Source organism: Cnephaeus nilssonii, assembly GCF_951640355.1.
Source record: "Cnephaeus nilssonii genome assembly, chromosome: 11".
Taxonomy (NCBI): Eukaryota; Metazoa; Chordata; class Mammalia; order Chiroptera; family Vespertilionidae; genus Cnephaeus; species Cnephaeus nilssonii.
The window spans coordinates 75,043,455-75,063,664 of NC_137082.1; the positions used below are offsets into that span (position 1 = coordinate 75,043,455).

Genomic DNA, 20,210 nt, shown 5'->3' on the forward strand with positions numbered 1-20,210 from the left:
TGAATTCTCTTTTCTTGTTAGATAACAGTACATTTTGTGTAAGTTTTTGATAAATACTCTGAGGCATTAACTAAATGCTAACAATCTTACTTTATGAACAGGCTATTGTCCTCTTTGTAAATAATTAACAAACCAACTCTGGGAATATCCTCTTGTCAGCTTTAACTGTTTTATCCTATTAGTCAGATATTTCCCTTTCCTGTATTTAGCTTCTCATTTTGTTAATTAACTTGTTGCTCTACTCTAAATGAGATAGAGAATTAGGTCTTTTTATGTTACTTTGTGGTCTGAGCATGCTTTGATGAAAAATGTAGATCAGGATACCAGATATTTTCTCTTATATATACCTCATGGGAAATATTATTGAACATAAATTAAACAAGAAGACAGATTTCAGAGTGGATATCAAATCTTGAGGTTGTTTTATTGGCAAGTCCTCTCTGCCTTTAAAGGCTTATTAATATACTTGCTTATATTAACTATGCTAATAGGCCACAAAGAAGCCATGAGGATCTTTAGATAGACCTATGGAAGAAGACTTATACTTTGTACTTACCACAGCTTGTTCATTTTATAGCCTCCCAGAGCATAATAATTGCTAAAGGGTAGTCTAATCATAGCAGCATAACAGAAAAGACAAAAAAAAAGAAAAGAAAAAAAGGCCTGTTTAAATAGTTTAGCGATACATTTTTCAAACATACTCCAGAAACTAAATTTTAAAAGGAGTGATTTTTCCGAATAGAACACTTTCAAGTTTTGGGAAAAGCTCATCATAGACTCTGGCATTATGGAATGTGTGTACAACTTTTACTCCCTCAATGAACTCTAGAGTTTTCATGGATCTCTTTCAGGTTGAACAAAGGGAGTAAATAAATGTTGAGATATACCTCTATGATAACGTAAATGTGGCAATCTACAAGGGAGGCAGGAGGATTACCTGAGACCAGAGTATAAATCCTCTTCATTTAGGTATATTTGTTCTTTGTTGTCTGGATTCCTTGTAATTGTATCAGTTTTAGAGATTACCCTCTTAGGAAGAGGGGCCTGAGTACCATTTATGGGCCTCATATTATGCTAGCCATAAATAATATAGTTGAGGAAATTATTTGAATGTCAAGATGAGCAAGAAGAAATAAACCTGTTTTTGAACACTATTGTGTGCCATGCATTTCACACATATTATTTCAAAGAAAAAGCAATCAACTCTTGAACATTCAAAAAATTCTAATGTTCATTCTGTTATATCATTGATTTTAATATCTTCACCAGAAGGCTAGCAAGAAAGGAAAAGCTATGGAGTTCATGTTATTCAGAAATTGTTCTGATAGAGGAGGGTTCTGGGAGAAAGTAAATTTAGGAGCTCAAAGGAAGGACGTGGATTTCACTCACACACATCCCCGTGTGATCTTGTAGGATAAATGTTGTACTCTCTTTGGAGAAACAGGCACCAGTAACAGAAATTCAGGGCTAGCATCTCTGTGCACAGAGAAACATGAAAATTAGGGTTGCCATTTTAAGATAACTTTTAATGTTGTTGTTGTTTAGCTGTTTTCGTGGGTTTTTTAAAGATTTTTTCCTTCTTTGTTCTTGTTAGGAACCACCCCTTTCTGGTAATATCGAGTTGGAATACTTTTCAGAATTAGACATTAAAGAATCAAAATTATTGGTCGGTGTTTTTAACTTTAAAATCCTTTATAAAAAATCTTTATTGTTGAAAGTTTTATATATGTCTCCTTTTTTCCCCCCATGGACCCTTTCTATCCCACCCTAACCCCAGGCCTTCACCACCCTATTGTTGGACTAAGAATAAATATAGTGCAAGCTTTATGTTAATGCTGTGTTTTTATTCCAGTGTAGTTATTTATATGCTACTAAGGAATACAGAGTATCAGTTCCAGAAAAAAAAAGAATAAAATTGCCTATGTATTTTTAGTGAAATGTTTAAGTGATTTATATGTTGTTTATGTCATTGATAGGATTTAAATAAAAATATAAAAATATCTAAATTAAAATAAATTGATTGCGCCTATTTTGATAATGAATAAATGAAACCTAATGTCTTAAAAATTAGATATTTTTTCTGTCCCGGATTAAACTAGGAGCCTGTGTCTTATGTTGGACTTTACATATTTAAGATACTTCTGATGATGGGAAACATTCTTGATTTTAAACTCACATGCGTGTTTTATTGGACAGCTGTAAAAGATTGCCTTATATAAGGTTAGTTTAAAAAAAATACATAGAATAGCCCTGAAGAAACCTTTGAAAGAGGTAAGCATACTCTGGAGGAAGTCTACTTTGGGTAAACTGCAGCTTGTAGGCACATGTTGTATTGTATTCTCATAGGCATTTTCTTTTCATTTCTTTATTTCTTTTAGAGTAAGCGAGGAAAAGGAAGTGACCGAAGAACGACTCAAAGCTGAGCAGGAATCATTTGAGAAGAAGATCAGGCAGTTGGAAGAACAGAATGAACTGATCATCAAAGAGAGGGAAGATATCCTTTTTGAAAGTTCTCTTTTTTAATGTGCAGGAAGTTTGACCCTTTCGTGAATGCCGAAACCATACTTAAAGATTATTTTGTTCTCTTAAAAATACTTAGGTATTAATGCTAACTACAGGGAGGAATTGATGATAAATGTTTACAGTAATTAATTTTTGAAGAGACAGTATAGTTTTGAAGCAAAATGTTTTTTGATTTATGAGGGAGCATCCTTTAAAAAATGTTTAAAGCAATTCAAGAAAGCTTGTTGCTAAAGAAGTCAGGTAGGAATTACTAAGGAATCTCACCATTCATTATGTGCTGCTTTGACAAGGCATAGAACAGATCTCAAGGAAAATAATGCAGAAACAAAGCTGAAAAGGCTAGGATTAGATGGAACCTACTAAAGGATGTTTTATGAATCTGTGTTAGGATTAAGCTTTCTTGTTTTATAGCAAGAAATGCCGAAGTAATAGTAATAAAAGCAAGATAGATGTTTATTCCTTTCTTGTAAAAGACATTTGAGTTTTGGCGCAGGCAGGGGATGACTCCGTTGATTTGAGAGCGTCTTGGCATTCTAAGCTTCAGCCATCATGTGCACATTCTAGTCAGCAGGAAGTCAGTTGTTGGATTTAGAAACACAGTTGAATTTTTATATTGATTTTCTCTTTGACCTTGCTAAATTCTCACTTGTTAATTTTAATAGTTGTTTCCACAGATTCCTTAGGATTTTATGTGTGAACAATTATGTCATCTGCAAATAAAAATAGTTTTCGTTCTTTCTGATCTTTAAGCCTTTTCTTTCTTTTTCTTGTCTTACTGCAATACCTCCAGTTATGTATTGAATAAAAGATGAAAAAGAACACCCTTGTTCCATGTCTTAGGAGAAATGTGTAATTTCAGCCTTAAGATTGATGTTAGCTATAGGTTTAAAAAAGTTTTTTTTATTTATTGATTTTAGAGGGGGAGAGAGAGAGAAACATTAACTTGCTGTTCCACTTATTTATGCATTCATCGGTTGCTTCTTGTGAGTGCCCTGACTGGAGATCGAACCCACAACGTTGGCATATTGGGACAACACGCTAACCAACTGAGCTATCCCGTTTTTTATAGGTATCGTTTATCACACTGAGGAATTTGCTAAGAAGTTTTTTTTTTATAGTTGTGAATGGGCTTTGATTATTGAGGGCACTTGGCATTCTGTTATACATTTAGTTATTGTCTCTTTCCCTCATGGGACATTATTTTTGCCTTATGCACTATTGTACACTGAGAATCTTATGCAAGACCTGATACTCAGTATGTACTCAAAAAATACCTGTTACGTGAATGAATTGTTAAATCTGTGATGCTTGATCAGAGAATATCTGCATTTTACTGCTTTTGAGAGAAAACTTGCATTTTACTATTAGAGCTGCACATCATCGCACTCTACCACCACCTGGTGTTAGTATATCTAAATTGCAAGAGAAGCTTCTTGGGAGGCGAAGAAACAAGTGAGAGCCAAAACTGCAAATGATTGGACTGATGTGACTGTAATAATTTCAAAATAAACATATACTCATTATAAATAACATGACTATGTCAGGTTTAGCAAATATTTTTAACATTTAGTAGGTGCTGAAGTGCTTTCTGTTTTCCTGGATGTGAAAAAAGAATGAAGGATTAGTTTAATTATATATGCGAAGGAAACAGAATAAATTGTGAAAGTTGACACAAATAGAGTGAGAGCAAAGGTGTTTATATATTTGCATTCCTGCTCCATCAGCATTCCTTTCCTGTTAGGTGCAAGTTAAACTTGAATTTTAAACAAGGACTTTTTAGCTTCTTAATGTCTTGCAATATTTAATATATTGCAAGAAAGTCCATCTTGTGGCCAAGAAGGAAATTTTAGGTTTGTTCTTAAAAATCCAATCCCTTCATTTCACAGAATTCACTGAGACATAAATGTAGAACTGGGTGGGATTTTATCTGTTATATCAGGCAGCATTTTAGAATGAAACCATCTACCTCTATATACTGGTATGACTACCACTGTGTATTTTCACTTCTTGGCCTCCCTTTGGGAAAAAAAAAATGGACCATCTGCCCTGGCAAGGTGGTTCACTTGGTTGGAACATCGTCCCGTACACCAAGAAGTTGCTGGTTCGATTCTCCAACAGAGCACATACCTAGCTTGCAGGTTAGATCCCCTTTCTGGGTCGGGGTTTATATATGGGAAGCAACCTCTCTCTTTCTCTTCCCTCCTCTCTTCCTCCCTGTTTCCATCCCTCTCTCCATCCCCTCCTCCCTCTATTTCTCCATTTCTCCCTCTTTAAAACCAATAAACATAGCCTCAGGTAAGGATAAAAAAATACAGTAAAAATGGACCATCTGCCACATATATGTTAATAAAAGTTTTTAAAAATGCAATTAAAATATTAAAAATTTCTTATTGGTGCTAAATGGTCAATTTTGTAAAATGTTGATATGTTTACATAAAGGTTAGCCCTTCTTATGGTCAAAATACCTTAAGATGATAGTATTGGGAGTACCATTTTAGTAATAAAGATTATAGTGTGGATAAGTTCTCTACAAGGCCCCATGATGGTAATACCCCTAGATTTTGTCTTTAAAAAAAACTGCTGAGAGGCAATAATTTTTTTTGTATGTGTCCCATTTTCATTAATGCATGGTAATTGATGGAGTTGCAGTGACTTGTAGCAGTAATGAGTTCTAAACATAATAATGCACTCTTTTCTAATAAGTGAGCACTGCTGGGGTTTAAAAGCATACTAAATCAGTTGCTTTAGTATGAATTTATTAGTTTTTTTCAGCATTAGCTTTAATAGTAGTTATTTACATAAGCATACATCCCATTAACCGCCATCAGGGCTGGAAAACATGCTGAACTGTTCATATTTTCATATAATTATTGAACATAATGGTTTCATTTGCATTTCTAAACAGTGATGTTTCTGTCAGCCTTGGAAATAGTGTCTTTACGCAGTCCCTATTTCACATCCACTTATTTGACATCGTTAAATTTTATGCTAATGTGCTTCCCTGGAATATCATCAGTAGGACAGATGCTTGCGCTTTAATATACAAATCAGGGATGCTTTTCCATCCCCCAAATGGCAAAGAAAAAATTTTAAAATCTGCACTTTTAGATATAGAGTCTGTCTCCATATAAATAGGTTTATGAAATAAAATTTTCAGGGTTAAATGTTATAATCTGGTTTTCCCTTCAAAGTACTTCATTATGAGTAGCTATCTACCTGACTAGGGTTAGTTTTGTTGTATTGAGTGAGCAGATGAGCTCAGTAAAGATCTGGTTGCTTATGAATATTTAGAATTCTGCTTCTGAAATGTTGATCTTGAGATGCAAGTTTTTCAGGGCCTTTGAATACATCAGGCCACAGTGTTAGTTCTAAAAGTATTCTCTGTATTTCTGTTCCTTTCATTTCTTAACCTGGATTGTAATACCTCACTGTGGGAGATGTTATGTTAATGCTCTTGGGCATCTAAGCTCTTGTATACATTTATAAAATATTCAGTGTAAAAAATGAGTCAGCTGGTGGGGGAGGGGTGTAAGATGGGAGGCCAAGAGCATGTCAGTGAGGTAGCAGAGCTAATATGGAAGGACAGGTTTTAGGGGAAGCTACTTGCTCCTTGGATATTACGTGTACTATCAGCTTTTGTGTCTCTCATATGTGGATGCTTTTGTGAATGCTGTCAATCAGATTGCTGGAAATTTTTACAGAACAAAGTAAACACTTGTTTTGAGAGTTGATTCCGGTATTTTTGGTGCCCACTACAAAGACACTAGCTCTTCTGGGGCCCCTTCTTTCCTCGTGTTCTGACAGCTCAGGGCAGCGCTTTAGACCCGCCAAGCCAGAGCTGAGTCTGCAAAGTTCAAAACACAAGGTTGGCAGCCTGGCAGGATAGGTAAAGAAGTAGCTTTAAGAGGAGTTCCTGCCCCAAAATACTTGCTAAAAATATATGAGAACTGATATAGCATAAAACTGATACAGCATATAAGGATTATTTGGATGGAAATGTTATTTGGCTTCTGAGGCCAGGAGGCAACTGAAATTTTTGCAAGGACTTCTTTTCTTTGGGGTATTGCCAGGGAAGAAATATAAGGGTTGTGAAGAAACTACGACAGAGTTGGAGTTACATAGCTATTCATTTTTACCCCGATTTTTTCATGAATTTTCTATGTGATCTCTTGAAATAGTATGAGATTAGGATTTCTCACAGTGGTGGGATCTTCTGAACTATCATACTGAAAACATTGATTGTGTCCTGCTGTTTAGCGAAAATGTAGCCTTCATTGTTGCCAGATAGTTTATCGTATATGAAAAATTTTTTAATGTTCTGAAAATCTAGCCTCGTTTATAAGCAAGGCAATATTTTCAGCTATTTATCAAGCTATTTGTGATTACATTCTTCATTGACAACATTTTTTTTGGGTGGGGTGCAGTTTGCAACCAAAAAAACACCATTTATCTTTTTCCTCCCTATACACATTTCTTCCTTTTCTGGAAAGAGGTTTAATGTCGAAATGAAAATTTCATCTGCCTATTAAGTTTTATTTTGATATTTAATCTGACAGCTTGCCCCTGAGTGTCTCTGCTGCTCTAGAACTTTCCTACCTTCAAGGCAGCAAAGGCAGTGTGTTGTAAGTGCTAAGTGACTGGTTTCCAAGCCCTGACTTCAGAGGATAAAAGACGGTGGTTGTAGGACAGTTTCCTTATACATTTAAAGATTCTAGAGAAAGTCGGGTATTATCCATAAAGTCCAGCCATTGGGAGGACGTTACTTGTTTGGTTATTTCCTCTTTTATGGCTGGGGGAACACAGTGACCACCTCCCTTTTAGAGACGATGCAAGGCCTTCGAAATAAACCTGAAGCATTGTGAGAGCGCCTCCTGTCCTGCAAAGCTGCAGGCACTCGGGCAGCCACTGTGCTGCACCTGTTTAAGGAACTTTTCATGTAGGCCCGTGGTCGGCAAACTGCGGCTCGCGAGCCACATGCGGCTCTTTGGCCCCTCGAGTGTGGCTCTTCCACAAAATACCACGGCCTGGGCGAGTCTATTTTGAAGAAGTGGCGTTAGAAGTTTAAGTTTAAAAAATTGGGCTCTCAAAAGAAATTTCAATCGTTGTACTGTTGATATTTGGCTCTGTTGACTAATGAGTTTGCCGACCACTGATGTAGGGTATTTGAATTTGCACTGCATTTCCCCCCATTGTTTTCCAGGACAGTAATTACTGATAGAATTCTCTAGCCTGTGGCGATATTTACAAATATATCTGTTAATCTTTCCTCAACTCTATGATTAGTGCTAGTGTTTGAATACTTAGTGCTAGTAGGGAATACTTAATAATTAATGCCTTATTTAATTTTTAAAAATTTAACCTACTTTTTCCTGATTTTAAAAACATATATACATTATGGAATATTTTTGAATAATGCAGAATATTGCTTCATTCTTGAAATCATCAGTGTATAGCATATTCATGTTTTCCCAGTTCATCATGTAATCATGTAAATGGATGCGAGTAGGTCTAGTTTGACATCACAGTGAAAGTTAGAATTCTTCAGATCTCTTACTTTTAATTTCGTATCAATTAATTATATTTTATTTGAGATAAAAATATTAAGCATCTCTTTTGAATACAACAGAAAAGTCAGCCAAAAGATGTTTATTGGCAGATATTTATAGTAATCCTTGCCAGTTCAATTGTGTAATGGTATTTCCAAAAGGTCTCTGCTCAATTTGATGGTCATGCTTAGGTCTTTCCAGTGAGGGGGAGGAAGGACTCAAAAGAAAGAGAAACCTGAAATTAATGTGATTTTAGGGAGAATGTTGGGAAAACGAAATGCCCATGGAGCTCATTTAGTGCTGCTTGGAACACCTGAGCCTTGCTAAGCCCGGTAACTAGATAGCTCTGTGAGGTGTGGAAATAACTGACCTCTAAACTTCAGCTTCCTTCTCTGAAAAATGAGGATAATGATAGTCTTTACTTCAAAGAGTTGTTGTGAACATTAAATGAAATAATTCATATTTAATGCTTCGTGCCATGACTAACCACATTAGATTCACTCAAAAAAAATGTTTATTTATTTATTTATTTAGCCTGTCATTGACTTTCTAGAAGCAGGCAAAGATAAAGGGACCCTTGCTTCCTTTATTCATTTTCCTCTCATCTGTCATTCCCTTGCTACTGCAAGTGCACCCCTTGGCTATGTGATGTCAGGATAACCAACAAGATCAGGGAGCTTGTTAGGAATGCAGAGTGTTAGGCATCATGCTAAACTTCACTTTTCAGAACCTGCATTTTAACAATATCCCTGTATATTAAAGCACTCTTTGTGCTAATTTCTTGCAATAGGAATGTTTTGTGTAAGAGATATGAGCAGTGGAGAAATGTAAGTTTCACTCTCTTCTAAGTTCTCACTTTTCAATTTGTACCTTTGGGTCATGTTGGGAAGTGTGTGTGAGAGGCGTGTATTCCACTAACTTGTATTCTGCTGCTGTTAGGTGGATTATTCTACAGGTGTCAGATGTATGGTGCAAAGCTCCTGTGTGCATGTTGCTTCATGAACCACTTGTTCCATCAATTACGAAGAAAGGGGAATTGGTATTTCTGAATATTGTGGATCTACCCATTTCTCCTTGCTGTGTTATCCATTTTTGCTTCATGTATTTTGAAGATCTGTTTTCAGGTGCATAAAAGTTTGAGATTGTTACCTCTTCCTGATGAAGTGATCTCTTTATCATTATGAAGTAGCCTCTTTATTCCTGGTAATATTCTTTGCTCTAAAATCTACAATGGCTCCTGTTTATTAAGCTACTCTGGCTGTCTTTGATTAGTGTTAACATGGTATATCTTTTCGTTGCCTTTAAATTTTAACCTGTTTGTGTCTTTATATTTAAAGTACATGTTTTATAGCCAGCACATAGGTGAGTTGTACTTTTTATTTTTAATCCAGTCTAATAGCTATACCTTTCAATTGAGGTATTTCCACCTTTTATATTTTATATGATTCTTACTACAGTTACATTTGTGTTTATCATTTTGCAATTTACTTCATTTGATCTTTGTTCCTTCCTCTTTCCCTTTTTTTGCCTTCTTTTGGATTAATGGAATATTTAAAATTTGTATTTTATTTTTTGTTGGCTTATTTGCTGTCACTTTGTTCTTTTGGGTACTTATTGGATGATGTAAGGTCAATCTCCCAATGATGGATTATACAGTAGCTACATTATAATAGTGTAGCATCATTTTTCACGTATAGTTAAAATTATAATTAATGGTGAGAGACTAAATGCTTTCCCACTAAAATCTGGAACAAGGCAATAATGGCCTCTGGCACCAATAGATAGGGTCATTCAGGTTATCTATTTCTTCTTGAGTAAGCTTTGGTAATTTGTGTCTTTTAGGGAATTAGCCCATCTCCTCTATGTTTTCAAATTTATATACATAAAGTTGGAGTAATGCATTAATTGGGGGATTAACAAAATCAGTATCTTAAATTATATTAATTTTAACTAACTTGGAATAAAAGCAGTTAGTTTTTCTTTCTTCCTCTTGAATAAACTTAAAAAGAAGTATGAAACAGTTATTACCTCTTTATGTAGGAACTGCTTTGTTTGTCCTTTCTTGAGTTTAGGCCTAATAGTTACTTGAGAGAGACAATTGTTATTTATTAAGGCACTAAAGTCATTTGTTTTCATTTATTTAATCAACTTACAGACAATTTGACTGTCTTGAACCCATAAAGGTTTTTTATAGCTAACTAGAGGCCCGGTGCACAAAATTCGTGCACAGGGGTTTGTGTCCTTCAGCCCAGCCTGCATCCTCTCCAATCTGGGACCCTTTGAGGGATGTCTGACTGCCCGTTTAGGCCCGATCTCTGTGGGATTGTGCCTAAATTGGCAGTCAGACATCCCTCTCACAATCCAGGACTGCCGCCTCCCAATCGCTCGCTTGCCTGCCTGCCTGATTGCCCCTAACTGCCCTCCCCTGCCAGCCTGGTCACCCCTAACTACCCTCCCCTGCCGGCCTGGTTGCCCCTAACTGTCCTCCCCTGCTGGCCTGGTCGTCCCCAACTGCCCTCCCTTGCAGGCCTGGTCCCTCCCAACTGCCTTCCCTTGCCAGCCTGGTTGCCCCTAACTGCCCTTCCCTGCAGGCCTGGATCCCCCCTAACTGCCCTCCTTTGCAAGCCTGGTCTCTCCCAACTGCCCTCCCTTCTGGTCTGATCGCCCACAACTGCCCTCCGCTGCTGGCCATCTTGTGGCAGCCATCTTGTGTCCACATGGGGGCAGCCATCTTTGACCACATGGGGGCAGCCATCTTTGACCACATGGGGGCGACCGTCTTGTGTGTTGGAGTGACAGTCAATTTGCATATTACCTCTTTATTATATAGGATTCTGATTATAGTTTTGCAAACTAACTTGGGAGACTATGTCAGGTGTGAATATATGTACAGGGATTTCACGATATAATTTGCAGCTATGGAAGTCAAATCTGTATATTAATTATTGATTAAAAGGAAGTGATGCCAGTTTTTTATAATAATATATTACATGTAAATTGAGTAGCTCCCCCGTTTTATAATACATTTTGAAATGAACTTTATTGTTAGTGAAAGTTCACAAAAGAATCCCTATTTCCACAGCCAAATTGGAGTAGGTTTTATTTTCCATCCAAGCTTACTTAGTAGTGACAGAATTGAGTTTTTTATTGTTTAACCAACAATAAAATACATTTTTAGGACTTAATACTTTTTTAGCATCTAATACATTTTCAGCCCTTAATCTTATTTTGAAATAAGTTTTTTTTTAGTAGGGAGTGTTCACTGCAGTGATTTTGGGTGGAGTTGTGACAATTTATAAAGAGTGAAATAAGGTTGTATCTCATTAATTGATTGTTTTTGAAACATACATGAGTACTACAGACTTTAAGAAGTTTCTTAGTTTCATAGGCACTGAGTTGGGAAGCAATTTATTTGTCATTGTTATGATCATAAGTACTGTGTGTGACTCCTCTTAGTCTTTTTTCCTCCCAGTCTGATAATATCTAATGCACTTAATTATGCCTATGATGTGACTTTGAGAAATAAAAGAAAGTAAGGTTCTTTTAATAGCCACATATCAAGATTACCTGTAGTGACAAGAATAAATAATGGCTGGTTGAAAAGATGGTGACTCCTAACTATATTTGTGGTAACAGCTCAGAAAACTGAAATTCACAGAGGTTATGCAACTCACCTAATGTCAGTCAGTAAGTATTCCAGCTGGTTTGGATCCATCCCTGTCCCTGAAGCTCTAGCTCTTTCCATTTAAGCAGGGACACTTTTATACTAAAGAAGCAGTTGGTTTTCAGATGAAAATATAAAAAGACTGCATATTTTATGTATTGTGTTGAAATAGGGTGGTCTAATTATAAATATATGTATATAGACTTTATTTTTCATACCTCCAAAAATAATGTTTAAGTATAGTTTCCTCTAATTTCCAATGTTACTACAAAGATTAATGTTTAAGTGGCAGTCTGCTATTTGACAGCTGTGGATTATTATCTTTCAATTATATACAAATAGTACTTTTAAGAGCATAAAAGTCAGTTTTGCACAGTTTCAAATACTTTACTGGCTTATTTTTATTTATGGTCAGCCTGGCAATTTGTCTTTGCATTAGTTGACTCCATGTTATATAGCCATCTTATCCTAAAACAAGTCTCTTTAGTTCAACAATTTCCTTTCTCTTTATTTATTCATGTTGTCTGTTTTTCATGCTACAGCAGATTTTATCCTCTATCAAGCTAAGTCTCTCCACTGCCAGCTAAGGAAATTAATCTCCCCTATTCACACTATTGGGAGATGTTCTTGCCCTTATTTTAAAATTGTTTATTAATTACTTATAAATATTTATAGTACATTGTGTGCACTTTTAGATATTTTTGCCTGAGAAAAGATCTGCACTTTGTTTTTAAATGCATATTTATTTTTTTACTGGTTCCTCAATACAGTTTTACATATGTATTTAACTTATCAAAAGTCTGAAGTTAACATCTTTATTCTTCACCCATACAACACATTAATACTATTACTGCTCTCCAGTTTGTATGTTGTCATTGTTATCATTTGAATTTTGGGGATGTTTTTTTTTTTTTTTAACTTTTTTGAGTTTTAGCTTTAAAAAAAAAACAAACAGATTATTTTTTGCCTCTCAGACCTTCTACCTGGCTTCACTTACCTTCTGTTTCAAGTACATTTTTTAGCATTTCTTTTTGTGAAGATTTCCTGGTATTCATCTACATTTCTGTCTAAAAATGTTCTTATTTTATTTTCATTCTTAAAATTCTAAGTTGACAGTTACATTTGTCAGCTCATTGAAGATATTTCGCTGTCTTCTCGCTTCCTTTTTTTCTTCATCTTTTTTGAGAATTCCCAATCCTCTTTTCATTATCTCTTTTATTCTGTGGTTTCATCATAATGACTCTAGGTATGAATTTCCTTCTGTTTACCCTGCTCAGGATTCATTTGTTATCTTGAATCAGTGTTGATTTGGGTTTCATTGCTAGTGAAAATTTTTTATTATTTCCTTACCAGAGGCCCAGTGTGCACGAGTAGCTCGCTTCCACTTGCCTCAGCTGGCCGCCCTGCCCTCCGCCACTCATAGCTCTCTGCTGTTAGTAGCTCACACCCTGCCCGCCGGGAGAGCTGCTGCTTGTTGGGTTGTGATGGCGTTACGGCATGACAGCCACGGGCCTTTTATATAAGAGATGTTGCTGTTGCCCATTCTTTCCATCTTTGCCTTCAGGAAACTCTAGTTATATTTTAGATCACTTCATTCTATCCTTCCTATCTTTTCAACTCTCTTTATATCATCTCTTCTTTCTCTATGCCGCTAACTTGTTCAGATCTCTCTTAAGATCTATTTCTCATTTTATTTCTGTCTAAGCTACTGCATTAAGTACATCCATTAAAATTTTAAACTTCTATCATATTTTTATAGCTAAAAAGTTTTATTTGGGTCTCAAATCTACTTGGGCATTCTTTATTGTTTTCTGTCCTCTGTTCACGTGTTCATCTTTTGTTTTCTTTCATTATACATAGGAAGCCCATGTAAGTCTCTGTTTTGTTTTGTTTTATTCTTTCTTATGGTGTTTTGTTGCCATGTAGTTACTGAAGTTTTTGCTGTGAATTACTTACTGCTTTATAGTTTTATCTTTGGGGAGTCTTTGAGGTTTATGATAAAGGTAGGTTTTCTTTCAAAGTTGACTTGGGTTTATTTTTTCCCCAGGTCTCTTTTTTTTTAATTAAAAATATATAGCTTTATTGAAATATATATATTTTATAGAAACATTGTTTTATGCCCTCAAGGTCTCTTGTGGATGCTGTCATGTGGTAATTTCAGTAATCTGGATTATCATCTTCTACCACCTGGGTAGTATAAATTTTAGCTGAAAATATACAGGAAGGGAGGCTCATGGTGACAAAGTCTTAGGGTGATTTGTGTAGTCACTTGAGCTTTTATTTTCCTACCATAATATGAATGTAATACAAATATAGTGAAGAAAGTAAGAAGCAGGGGCTGCTCAGTCTCTTTCTTTGTGGGCTAAAGCATACAATAAGCACTCAGAGGGAAAGTCTTTTGATGAGACAGCAAAAAGTCCTGGATATGGTGGTGGATATTAACTTTAAGCTCTGATACCTTGGTTATCTTCATAAAAATTCCAAGGAATCTTTTTAAAAATAATTCTAGAACTATTAAATGAGTTTAAAACATTACAGGATACAAGGTCAACATGCAAATATCTGTCACAAGGAACAACTGGAAACTAAAAATTTTTTAAAGACACCATTTACAATATCTTCCCCACAAATAAAATAATTAGGCATTAAATATATGCAGGGTCTGTATGCTAAAAGCTACAAAATGCTGATGAAAGAAATAAGAGAAAACCTAAATAAATAGATAGACCAACCATGTTCACGGAGTGGAAGATTTAACATAGTAAAGATGTTAATTATTCTGGAATTGTTAATTCCTATCAAACTCCAGGCAACATTTTTTGTAGATATACACAAGGAAATTCTAAATTTATGTGGAAAGTTAAAAGAGCTAGGATATCTAAAACAATTTATTACAAGAAGAAAAAATTTGGAGGACTTCCTCAACCCAGCTTAGTTCAAGTACTCCAGTGCAGTACTGTCAAAAGGACAGATCCATAGATTAATGCAGCAGCATAGACACTCCAGAACTGGACCCCCACAAGTGTCACAGTGGCTTTGGACAAAGGTACAGCAATGACTTCGGCTAGGGAACGAGTTCTTTGATATGGGACTTGCACTCTGGGGAAAAGTCATAGAACAGGAAGCGCCAGTGTTTCCTTCTTCTAATTGGCAACTCCCCTCCTACTTTTCCTGTTTCTGGTTAACCTTCAGTGCCTTGAGGTAGATGGTTTTTGTTTTTTTTGTTTTTTACATCTAGAGTTTTTATGTCTAGAGCTGTGGAAGAGTTGGTTCAAAACAAACTATTCAAAAAAACCCCACAGGTACTATTTCATCATTGCAGGAAGTGGGATTGCACTTATTTTTCTTTTGATTTGTATAACATCTGTAGTGATACCGCCTCTTTTTTCCCTCATATTGGCAATTAGTATTTTTCTTCTTTCCTATTAGTCTTGCAATGGTCTTACCAATGTTATTAATGTTCAAGAAGCCCACTTTGGGCATTTTTAATTTTCCATCATGTCTGTTTTTGTGTGTGTGTGTTTTTTTTTTCTGTTCTTATATGGATTCTTTCCAATCATTTTCTATCATCTTAAGATGGAAACAGATCATTGTTAAGACTTTCTTCATTGTTACATAAGCATTAAGAACTATAACTATCCATTTAAGCTCTGATTTTGTTACATTACATAATTTGTGAAATAATGTATTTACATTATCATTCAGTTTGAAATATTTTTTAATTTTTTGAAAAAAATTTACATGAATTATTTAGAGTACATTGTTACTGATTTCTAACTTAATTACTTAATGCCTACGCATATTCTATATAATTTTACCCTTTAAAATTTAATGAGACTTGTATTACAGCCCAATAGGTGGTATATCTTGATGATTCTATGTGCACTTGAAAAGAATATATACTAGTACATATGTACTTAGTAGTTGTTAGTAGTAGTGTTTTCTAAATTTAAATGTTAATTGAATCAAGGCACTTGATAGTGTCATTTGAAGCTATACTACAAAGTATATATGCCTTTGTTATTTTTATATGTGCATAATTTATTTACCCTTTCATTATGAAATTTGCCTCTATGTATGTGGTAATACCTCCACCCTTGAAGTCTATGTTGATATTAATATGGTCACAACAACTTTCTTATGCTTACTGTTTGCATGACCTATCTTCTTCCATCCTTTATACTTGAAATCTATTTATTGCTTTTACCCCCAGTGCATTTATGTATGCAGTCTATAGCTGGGTGTTGTTTTTTATATCCAGTCTGACAGTCTGTATTTTAAAATGAGTGCTTAGTCTATTACACTTATTTAATTATAGATATGGTTGGATTTAGGTATTCCATTGTGCTATTGTTTACTGTTTGTCATATTTGTCCGAGCCTCCTTTTCTGCTTGTTTTGTATTAGCTGAATGTTTAGTGCATTATACTGATTCCTCTATTGGAATTTTAGTTGTGCCACTTTGCAGTGTTGTTTAGTGGTTGCTTTAGGGATTACAGTATGCACTTTATTAAAATAGAATTAATATTGTACTTGTTAGAGGAACCTTGCAAAGTAACATTTAACCTTTATCCTCTACCCTGTGAACCTTAATTTGTTTTACTTTGTGTAGATTATAAAAAGTTTGGGTCATTATTCAGACACTGAAACAAAGTTATTTGGAATCAGTTTGTGTCTTTTGAATCTTGTTTTTAAGCATCATTTCAGTATGTCCATAACAATTTTTATTCTGGGGCCATTTTTAAGGTGTGACTTCTCTGAGAACCCTATCAAATACTTGTGTAATATATAATTTCTCTCTTCTGGCTGATGGGAATGCTATGTCTTTTTATCCCTGTGTGAGCTCTGGCAATTATCCAGCCTCCTGCTTTCCAGTGGCTCTTTCACCAACTTCATGGTCTTTACTGGGGATCAGTTACACAGTTCCTGTGTGACTGAGTGTAGTTACCAAAAGCAGGTGTTCACATCGTTTTCACAAACTATCTAGACAGACAAATTGGTACAGTTCAAGGCTCTACATGGGCAAAACAGTTTTTATCAGAACAGTCTAAGAAGTCAATTCCCAAGAGTCATTCAAGGGCCAATCACAAACAGGCCTCTTCCCTGCACATAGTCCTACACAAACTATTCCTAAAAATTGAAGAGAAGAGGATATTTCTCAACAGAATATTTGCAAGTCAAATCCAGCTGCATAAAAAAATCTATAACATATTAATCATGACAAAAATTTAAAAATAGTCAGTGTAATTCACCATTTTAACCAAAAGCAAAAAAACTGTATGATTATCTCAATGGATGAAAAAAATATGACAGAATGCAACATCCATCTATATATATAAAAGCCTAAGCGACCTTTACAACCGGTCGACCAGTCGCTATGATGACGCACTGACCACCAGGGGGCAGACGCTCAATGCAGGAGCTGTCCCCTGGTGGTCAGTGTGCTCCCACAGCCAACCTCCCACAGTTGGCCAACCTCCCATGGTCCCTCCTCCTGGACAGCAGCCTGATTGGCCCCAATCACTGGTCAGGCCAAGGGACCCCACCCGTGCACAAATTTGTGCATTGGGCCTCTAGTTCATTATAAATCTCTCTGACAACTTGAAATAGAATAGAATTTCTCCATCTGTTTTAGGACATTTGTGAAAAACTTGCACTTATTCTTAAATGGGAAGACTATATACTTTTCCACTTAAGATCAGAAACAAGGCTGGAAGTTGAAAGCAGAGCTCCAAATAATCATTTTAAACTGGTTTATGATTCTTTACTTTCATATATAAATAGAACTTTTACTAACTCAGTGCAACAAATACCTTTTGTGGTACACTTTTATTATCCCTAAGTTTTTTTCTATTGTTTTGTTGTCATTTATTTAATTTCATAGGAATTCTGCATAATAGGAGAATAAAGAATAAAAAATGAGTAATTTTGGTTTTGCTCTTTGAAAGATATTACTTTTTACTCTCCTGAGCATTTACAACCAAAATTATAAAATGGCCATTGCATAATTCTTAGGTCATTTGGTTTGGTTTAAGAGAGAAGGTAGTGAAAGATAAAATAGTTGATAGGCAGTTGTAGTGTTTTGAGTAAAAGTGGACCATGTATAACATTTATTGTACTTGGTTGCAAAATGCATAAAACCTATTTTTTTCCTTGTAGGTATTGGTCCCCTGAAGAGGCAGGGACTCAAGACAAGGCTCAGGTAGTTTTTTTGGATAAGTTAAATAAGTTTTGGATGTGTTCAGTTTGACTTGACTCGTAGGTCTTTCAGAATATGTCCATTTACCAAAGATGTAAATTCGCCTTATAAGGTTCAGTGAAGTCAGAGTTGTGTATGTTATTGGCAGAAGTGAAAGTAAGAATAATGTAAATTTATAATATTTTTCTTGCTTAGTATGTAGACATATATTTTGCAAACAGTTTTTGAATGCCAGCTATGTACTAGGTACTGTCTTATGGAATGTATGGGGGAAACAAGATATTGTAATGCAGTGTGATAAACATATTTTCCGGGTACAATTTCAGAGAGCAGAGCAGAGGCTAACGGGGATCAAGAGAGACTTCCCAGAGCAATTGACTGTTGCTCTGAATCTTAAAGCACAAAGAATTTAATCAAGAAGAGAAGACAAAGGAGGGAGTGCCAGACAAAAAGAAAAGTATATGAAAAGCATCAGGATTTGGAAAGAGCAGGGCATAGTCCAGAGAACAATATTGGCAGATGCTTCCAGGGTAGCACCTTGCACATAGTTTAGCAGTTCTTTGTTTGTCCTAATAGCAAAAATTTATTACAGAGTTTGATTTATTCTTCTTTGTGACATCAGTGTCGTGCACAGCATTTAACACACAACAAACACTGCAAATGTCTTGAAAGAATAACCACAGTATGATAAATGGTACCTTATTTTTAAATTTTTATCTTTTGGCATAAACTGTTGTGGGAGTTGTTCGGAGCAAAGAAGACTTTGTATAAAACAGTCAGTGAGTTGAAACTTGAGAGATGAATAGAAAATTACCATGTCAACAAGTAAGGGGTAAAGAAAGAAACATTCTGGATAGAAGGACATATTCCAACATAGAGAGATACAGAGAGCATAGAACTGCACTGTTTAATATGGTAGCCATGAGCTACATGTGACAGTTTAAATGTAAATTGATTCATGGTGAATAAAATGAAAAATTCAGTACCTTAGTCACACTTGCCACATTTTCAGTTCCCTGGTTGCCCGCATGTGACTGGTACTGTATAGAATGGATATAGAACATCTCATCATCACAGACGATTCTGTTGGATAGCACTATTGTAATGTGTTTAGGAAACATCAGGAGTTTGATGTAATGAAAGTACAACTTGCAGTGGTGAGGTGGAAATTGCAAAGGCAAGATGGAGGAAATGATCCTGGATGGGTAAGTTCAGTCCAAATCATGGAATGTTTTGAATGGCAAAGGTGTTTGGACTTACTCTGTTGGGTATCATCTGGGGGAGGCGCGGGGGGTCGGGGTTGATTTTGATTATTGAAGATAGGGGCCAGTAATTTAGTCTGATGGGTATTTTAAATAATTTTCTGCAGCAGTAGGAAGAATGAATTGAAAGGGTGAAGTTAGTGTTCAGATGCTTACTGTATAATAAATCAGTAGTCCAGATGAGAGAGATGGTAAAGACTGAGCTAAAGCAGAGGTAATGAGGATAGAAAAGACAAGACAGACTTGACACCGTTTTAGAATAAAACAGGTATGAGGATTTGTGTAGGACCTAACATATCTGATGACCCTGATTTCTGAATTGGGAATATAGAATAGGCATATATGGGGAAAAGATTTTCAAAAGAGAAAAAGGTTATGACTTAATTTTGGCCATATTAACTTTGAAGATAAGCTCAATTTGATTAAGATAAGAATGTGGAATGAGAATAAAATTCAGGACCCAATATGTGCTTCTGAGAGTCATCAGAATGTAATTGGCTTCCGAAGTTTAGAGTTTGGGTGAGATTGCCCAGGGAGAACTTAAAGCATGAAGACAGATAAAAGCCAAGGACAGGACCTAACACTTACTAAGTGTAGAAAGACAGGGGCTTAGAATGAGAAGGAATAGCTATCGAAAAGCAATAGTGTTGAGTTGTGGCAAAAATTGCTGAAGGAAGATAGCAATTCAACAGAGTTACTGATCCAGAGAAGTCAGATAAGAGAACTATAAAGTATACATTGGATTTGTTGAACAGAAAGTCATTGGGGACCTTAAGGAACTGTAGTATGCCGAGCCACCAAGTGAATTCTGCTCTTTATTTGAGGTGAATTTGTAAAGGGGCTGTTGGGAGTACCAGAACTGAGATGGCCTTCAGTCATATCTTACCCTTGCTCCATTTGTAAGGTGATAATACAGCATGATGTTGCCATAAAGATCAAGCGATGGAATACAAGAAAATGAATTTTAGGAACAGTAAGGATATATTTAAAGTTTATAGAATTATGATTACTCTTAGG

The 20,210-nt window shown here is 35.6% G+C and overlaps 1 protein-coding gene across 5 annotated transcripts in view; it reads left to right on the forward strand.

Annotated features, from left to right (window-relative positions):
* Positions 1-20,210, forward strand: part of KIAA1328 — a gene marked incomplete at its 5' end in the record, with an annotated part of 160,341 nt that overhangs the window by 16,076 nt on the left and 124,055 nt on the right. For 4 of the 5 annotated variants that reach the window (XM_079784464.1, XM_079784463.1, XM_079784462.1 and 1 more), the window contains one exon: positions 2,379-2,494. In XM_079784464.1, the coding sequence (XP_079640590.1) occupies positions 2,379-2,494 (116 nt within the window). Of the gene's footprint in view, positions 1-2,378; positions 2,495-17,719; positions 17,935-20,210 lie in introns of those variants that run through there. The other variant, XM_079784465.1, reaches the window with a different exon arrangement.